At 43.6% G+C, this 7,909-nt stretch overlaps 1 protein-coding gene across 1 annotated transcript; it reads right to left on the reverse strand.

Moving 5' to 3' along the window:
• Positions 1-603: 603 nt before the first annotated feature.
• Positions 604-3,068, reverse strand: LOC147439969 (uncharacterized). Its single transcript, XM_086485682.1, has one exon. It carries the CDS (start codon positions 2,512-2,514, stop codon positions 1,015-1,017), a length of 1,500 nt encoding a protein of 499 aa, XP_086341808.1. The 5' UTR covers positions 2,515-3,068; the 3' UTR covers positions 604-1,014.
• Between the last annotated feature and the right edge of the window lie 4,841 nt (positions 3,069-7,909).

Below are 7,909 nucleotides of genomic sequence, written 5' to 3' on the forward strand. Positions count from 1 at the left end.
AGCTTGTCCACGTACACATAGGGTTAAATGTGCACGTGACATAGGGGCACTGGGTAGGGGTATGTTTATCCAGAAAAAATCGGCACCTATTAGGGCTGAATAACGGTTTTTCCAAGTCCAAAGTCATTTTAATAATATCCATTTTGTATTGGTTCTTGAAGACGTTTTTCATTAACCCTGCCACGGATTGAAGAGGTGGAAACAGGTGCATTGCACCATCCAGTCATGAGAAAGTGACTGAAGTTCAAGAAAACCTATCAGAAAAAGAAGTTTGGCACCAAGTGGAAATTCTACATAAGAAAGCCTTCCAAGGAATGTAAATGGATGGCCAACACTAGGGGAAGCTCAACAAACCAGTACAGGGTTGCACACGATGACATAAGGTACCTCATGCAAAGCGAACGCAATGCCAACCAATTAGATTTCCAAGCAGAAGTCTAAGAGTCCACTTCTACAAAGTAGGTTGTAGGGGCTTATTTGTTTAATGTATTTGTATTTTTCATTTCTTTTAAGGAGGCCTCACTATGTTTTTTTCTTTTAAACCCAGTAACATAGCATTCAAGAACAGCTCACCTCAGTCGAAACATCCTCAAAATCAGGATATAGGAAAAATAGCTTAAGAGCATATCAATTACCTTTGATTAGAGCACCCTTATAACAATGTAAACTGACCACACTGTCTGTGAAGGTAACTTGACAAGCATCGTCACAAATAAGGCAAGTTGACCATGTAATCCATGAAGGCAGCTCATAAAGCTTGACCAGTTGCAACCAGGTCCACTAGAATGCTGCACAATTACATCGTTTGTAGCGATCGTTGCGAGCCCTTCAATTCTCTGCCACTGATGAATTGCACTGAGCAAACTCTTCCAACATGTTCTGCAGGACTACTTTCACCCCCCAGCTTTGTGGAGTAACCCATTTAATGGAAGGCTATGGAACCCTGATCCATCAAACCCCATTCCAGTTGAAGTTCTAAAAGGAAAGTGAGATTCGGTTAACACTGCACCCTTGCTAAAACTCAGGAAAGCACTCTTTCCCTTTGAGCCCCTCGTCTTCGTGGACTGACCCACTAAATTCAAGGTTACAAAGCTCTGAACCATCAGACCCCATTCGAGTTGAAGTACTTGAAGGAATGGGCATATCACTCAACAAGCCACTCTTGCTAAAACTCAAAAAAGCACTCGTTTCCCTTTGATCTGAGCTGTTCTCATTGAAGGAGCCACCAGCTTTCTCATTGGTTTTCATACCTGTCACAGGCATATCAAATGCACTCAACCCCTGATTCACATCAACATAACTGGCTGCTAGATTATCTTGGAGTGCATTGGCAGACAAGCCTGCCATACCCGATGCACTTGCATTGCTGCTTGCCAACCCTTCCAGGCCTTCACCAAAGCCTTTCAAACTTTCAATCTCATGTGCTGGTGTTGCTGGTGTATGCCCTGCAAAGAGGCCTATATGGCCATACAGCTTGTCTTTGCGTGAGAATGTGGTCCCACATGAGCACTGCCATTTATCCTGCCCACAATGCTTCTCATGGGTCTTAAGATCCGCAACCACAGAAAACTTCTTTACATTCCACCTACTGCAGATAAGCAACTTTGGGCAGTGGCTTCGCCGATAATGATTCTTCACACATAGCATCGACTTCAAAGGCTGGAATTTCTGGTGCTTTTTGTTCCTCTTACATCCTGCGTAAGGGCAACAGTATCTCCTTAGCTTAACTGCCGAGGCATCACGGGGCATTTTGTCCGGCCTAGCTAATGCAGCTGCAGTCTTATACTCATCACCATGACCGCGCATGTGCATTCGCAAGTTGGCATCCCTTTTGAAACCCTTGCTACAGATTTCACAAAAATGTGTGTGCTCGGCAAGAATCTCAGTTGCTGCCAATTCCAACAGCTCGTACGATCCAGGGGGTAAGCTTTCCCCTTCACCATCGTCATCATCCTCCCTGTGATCTTCTGAGGAGACTAACGTGTAGTTATCACTTTCACGCACAAAGTAAGCTTTACCAATTTCATTTGTACTCACTTTTGCCACATCACTTTCTCCCACATTGGCTTGTGCATTGATTGCAGTGAAAATGCTTGAGCTCGCATTTATAGTCCCCGTTGGTAAATGTGCACAAGTGCCCTGGCATGTTTCAGGGTTCATTCCATCCATGCTGTGAGCTGAAGGGAAAAAGGTTCCTTCTCCAAAAGTATTCTTCAACTCATCCTCATCGAACCCATCAAAGCTGAATTCGAATGCCTCATTAGCATGAGGAGGAGAAGTTTGAAAAAATGGAGGACATGAGAAAACAGTCGTGGCTGCAAGTAATTGTGACATGATGGATGCAAACTCCAGTGAAAGGGATTGGTGTTGCTGAATCATGCCATGGCGTCCACTACCTTCAATCATCATGCGTACCATCACCTCTAAATGCTGTAGCTTGTGTTGGGCAAGAGAGATGGCCTCCAAAAGAGCTTCTGATGGTGTGCCAGGAGGAGCTTCTAGACGGGGTCCCATTCCTGATGATGACCCAAAGGATAATTGGTGGCTCTAAGAAGAGCCCTCACCCGATGGAAAGGTCTCCATGTACCTGCTGAGATCAGCCACGTATGCAATCCCTGCATCACTCTTCTGAGCAGAAGAAGCCTGGCTTTGTAGTGGGCAATTAGCTAAGCTTGTGACCGACAAGAAGGCATTTTCTGCCGAACGCTGCATTTGAGAACTGCTTCCATACATGGGATGGCGACCGCCATTATTCATGGAGCTAGCTGAGGTTCTGCACTCCATGCTCAGACCCTAAAGGTTCTTTCATGCACGCAGAAGCACGCGCAATCTTGGCAATGGAAACTCTCTCTCTCTCTCTCTCTCTCTCTCTCTCTCTCTCTCTCAAAATGTGTATGCACAGGCATAGACCACGATCTCTCGAAAATCAAAGGGTGCGGAATGCTCGCTAGTTATCTTCCATAGCCAAATACGGATCTGAAGCAGACAATCTTCAAACAGAGGCTCACGTGGCATACACAAGGCTTCTCAAGTGAAAATGCGGATGTGTGTGGGTTGTGCAGTGTGTGGGTGTGTTGTCACTGTTGTGACGACGAATCTAAATATGTCAATACAATTTTCGGTCAATTTCTTTGGCCAGTATCTATCCAGATACCTTTGAATTGGTTTAGGAAAAGTACGATGGTGTGAGTTAAACAAGTGAAAGGGTCACTAGCTTTCAAAAACAATAAAAAAGTGATAGAATTGTTTAATCTGGTATCAATGTTTAGAAAAGAATTGCATTAGCTAAGTCTTGAGCCGATTGAAAATCAAGATTAGCTAGTTGCAAACCATGGTAAATGAAAAAATAACGGATGAAATATGTGAGAAAGTCACACAAACATTTTGCAAATTTCAAAAATTTTGTTAGTATTTTTGGTTTTTTCTTTGTGAGGAGGAAATTGGATCAACATTCGCTTAATAAAAGAGATTTTATTGAATGTTAACACTAATTGGAATCAAGCTATAAATTGCAAAAAATGTAAAGCTATGTGAAGTTGTGAAATGAAAGGTGAAATGAAACGAACCAATTAATATATATATGTGTGTGTAGAATTTATTAGAATTATGCAAGGTGAAGCTTCACTTTAGCATTCTAAAACAATAGAATGCAAAAAAACATATGTGTGTGTGTAAAATTATGTAAGGTGAAACTTCACTTTAGCATTCTAAAACAATAGAATGCAAGAAAACTAAAGACACGATGTGAAATGAAAGGTAAGTCTCCATCATGCATTGAAAACTATGAAAGTCTCACTAACCCAACCCAACACTAGGGTTTCTTTTAGAAAGCCAAAAAGGAGAACATGGTAACCGGAAGAGAGAGGGAATCGAGATGTGCCATTTGACATCAAAAGCGAGAAAGAGGGAAGGATTTTTTCGTCTGTGCAAGAACTTGGAACGCGATTTACGAGGTGCGAAAGATAGGAGAGAAAGCATGGAGAGATTTTTTTGCTACACTGTCTGATTCTCTCTCTCTCTCTCTCTCTCTCTCTCTCAGACGCATCGAAATTTGTAGGCAGTATGGAAAAACAAAAACTTGTAGCCGTCGTCGTGGCCATTACCACTGAGGGGGAGCAACAAAAATGCTCATCGCGTTGAATTACCCATACCTGCTCTCTCTCTCTCTCTCTCTCTCTCTCTCTCTCTCTCTCTCTCTCTGTGTGTGTGTCTTTCGTGCATGCACTATGCTGGATAGTGGCTCTCTCTCTGTTGAGTTTGAGTGGGCGCTACAGTCGCCAAGCTGGTGCAAGCAGAGCAAGAGCCGACGCGAGAAGCTTGGAGACTGCACGGGGAGGGGGGACGCTTTACGTTTTCATTTGGAAAATGAGGGGACATGGAGGGAATCGACGTAGATTCTATCTAATAAAGCGTGCACAGACCCGGATGTCCCAAAATCTAGAAAGATGGGTGAAAGATTCCTAGAGAAGGTGGGAACTTTTTGCAGGTGAACGAGTCAAAGGGGATGGAGGTTACTCGTAGTGTTGGCCCATTGGGCCCGGGCCAGCAAATGAAGAGAGCTTTGTGTTGGGGGGGGGGGGGGGCGGGGGGGGGGGGGGGGGGGGGGGGGGTTTGGTTGTTGCATTGAATAAACGTGGCGTCAATTGTTGTTTATGTATGCACGAGATTGGCCTCTGAGGGCATCAAAGCGAGGGGTCGTCTCGAAATAGCATAGTAGGGTAGGTGAGGCTATGGTTGAGGTTAACCATTGTTAGTGGTGCACCGGATGTGATATGGAGTGAACTTGGCCACCCCAAATTCATCCTATCATTTGAATGGGACCAAGGTTGCTCCAGGATCTAAGATGCCTAGTTGGACCCATTTGTGAGGGAGTAGCCTCCACACTATCTCGCACGGGCAACTTCAAATGGGATCTATGGTTGAGGTGATTCGGACCGTCAGATCCACATTTGTAAATTCGGGACACTTGGTAAATTAGGGGAGAAAAGTAATTCAGGTAGGCTTGTAAATCCGGGGCAGTCCCAACCTAATGTCTTGAACCCGTGACTCCCCACTGCAAGCCATGTACACTAACCACTACGCCTGCATGCGTTCGTTGAAATATAAGAGATTCGAGTATGTCATATTATAAATGTGGACCGATTAGTAAATTCGGGGCAAATTTAAAAATTCGGACATACTAATAAATTTGGGACAATTTCAAATCTGACGATCCGCGATTGACACCCCTACGTTTTCTTCCTCCACCATTGATCCCATTTGAGCATGCCCGTGCGATATAGCGATGAGGGGGGAGTAGTGTTTCCAACGTAGTGTTGTTTTTCTCTCTCTCACTCATTTGTGCACTCCAATTTAAGAGGTGTGCATGGACAATCTCTCACCCTCTCTTCATTAGTGTGCCTTGATGGATAGCACATAGCACACCAGTCAGAAGGTATATGTGCCGGGCTGTTTGTCATTCGTTCGTGCATATATGTATTTGTCTATGATTTGCAAGTTTGGAACTTTAGATCCCCATGTAAACAATAATGTGAGAGCAAGAGAGGTAAAGTGTGAGTGGGAGAATAACGATTAAGGCTCGATTCCCATTCATAGTGGCATTCAAGTTTATTCCCACTATTTTAGAAAGAAACAAGTGAAAGGGTCACAACTTTTTTAAAAACAATAAGAAATCGATAAAATTGTTAGGTTGAATTAAATTGGTATAAGTGTTTAAGAAAAGATTGCCTCAGCTTAGTCTTGAGCCCATTGAAAATCGAGACTAGCTAGCTGCAAACCATGGTAAACGAAAGAAAAACCGATGAAATATGTAAGAAAGTCGTCCAAAAATTTTACAAATCTCAAAATTTTTGTTAGTATTTTCGGTTTTCTTCCTTTGTGAGGAGGAAACTCGATCAACAGTCGCTTAATAAGAGAGACTTTCTCGAACATTAACAGTGATTGAAATCAAGCTATAAAATGCAAGAAATATAAAGCCATGTGAAATTGTGAAATGAAAGGTGAAATAAAAGAACTAATTAATATGTGTATACAATTTGTTAGAACTAGTAAAACAGCACCGCCTTCGGCGGCATGGACCCCCTTACCCTCAAACCCCTTGCTTCCACTGCCTATTCAGAGAGGGTTTTGCACCACTGGCCAAAGTTATGAGATAGCAGGATCAGCGATACCTTGGGCTATTTTTATTGGAGCTGCGCAGACAAAGGGAGAGCCTCTCGAGGAGACTAGACAGTAGGAGACACTCACAAAGGGAGATCACTAATTTCTTTAGACTACATATCTAGCATTCAGATGAGCAGGCATCACAATAGAATTCAGAGATGGTTACAGATCTGCATGTGCACTCTACTAGAGTAACCTAATAAAGCACATTAGTAATGAGAGGCGGAAGAGAGCAGGAGCGTAGCGCCGTAGGCTACCATACATTGGCAACCTTCTGCGAGACATTGAGGGAGACAACCTAGGCACTTGTCCTAAAAGCTGCTCGATGGCCTCCTACTGCTGGTGGTCAAAGGGCTCTGACTCTCTGAGCTCGACTGAAAATTTCAAGTTTGCCTTTATTTTCTTTGGTTAGGGAAAATGTTTCCACACACACACACACACACCTCAAGGCCTACACCTCACGAAGAAGGCAACTTCCAATCGTGCTGGAAAGGGAGCCTCTCTCTCTCTCTCTCTCTCTCTCTCTCTCTCTCTCTCTCTCTCTCTCTCACACACACACACACACACACACACACACAATTGCAAGTGGTTGCGGCTCTCTCTCGCTCTCTCTTTGTGTGGTATGTAGTCTGTAGAACCCTAAGGTCCACACCTCACTAAGAGGGCATCACCCAATCATGCGAAAGTGGGGATTGGGCAGCTATGGCGGGCATCAAAAGCCGAGGCTATTGGAGCATGAAGGGAGGGGATGACTTGACATGTTCGGGCGATAGCTACTGGTAAAGCATGGGAGCATTATGGCGCTAGTACCTGTGACCTTTCACCTCTCTCTCTCTCTCTCTCTCTCTCTCTCTCTCTCTCTCTCTCACACACACACACACACACACACACACACACACATATACACAAATGCAGGCAGAGTCCACATCAATGTTCGGGAAAAATGTGTCTCAGCTTAATATCGTGTCGTTTCAAATTTCAAAAATGTCGGTTGAGAGCAAGGGACAAAGGAGAAATTCCACCCCAAAATAGACAAAATAGCGTAAATATCTAAAACACAAACCTTTTTTTTTTTTGAAATTTCCTCTTGACAAATTCAAGGAAAGGACTTTTGTATGTTTGGTAAAATGATGTTTCTCGAATACTGGTCCATAGACTCCCAAATGCACACCGAGATTCTCTCTCTCTCTCTCTCTCTCTCTCTCTCTCAAATGTAAACAAAGTCCACAACAACATTCGAAAAAAATGTGTCTCAACTTAATATCGTGTTGTTTTCAACTTCAAAAATGCCCGTTGAGGGCAAGGGACGAAGGAGAAATTCCACCCCAAAAAAGATAAATATGCCTAAAAATAATGAAACAATTCATCTCCAAAGCCTGCATAACCAAATTAAATCCTACTTTTAGCATCTTGTATCGATACACAATCGGCCTTCTTTATTTAATCTCACAACCAAGGGTACTTTACAAAATTTGAAGGGCATTCTCACGATTTCCACAACCAAGGGTAATTTGAGTAATTTTCCCTTCATTTTACATTTTACGAAGGGGGTAGCAGCACGCATTACGAGGGTGATGGGGGCTTTCACAAGTGGTTTGTGATAGAGTGAAAGGGAAAGGAGGCAACTGCGTGGTGCAATGGGGGTAGATGCATCACCTGCCTCTTGGTAGGTAGTGCCTTCTCTCCCTTGGCTCAAGTTCCTTGGCTCCCTTTGTTGAGCGCAGTGTACCTAGGTTCCACCGAGACC

This window comes from Adiantum capillus-veneris, chromosome 16, assembly GCF_014529385.1.
Source record: "Adiantum capillus-veneris isolate H3 chromosome 16, ASM1452938v2, whole genome shotgun sequence".
In the NCBI taxonomy this organism is placed as follows: Eukaryota; Viridiplantae; Streptophyta; class Polypodiopsida; order Polypodiales; family Pteridaceae; genus Adiantum; species Adiantum capillus-veneris.

Bases quoted from the DNA above. Each gene is read 5' to 3' on its own strand.
- LOC147439969 (XM_086485682.1), bottom strand. From the start codon at position 2,514: ATGGGACCCCGTCTAGAAGCTCCTCCTGGCACACCATCAGAAGCTCTT.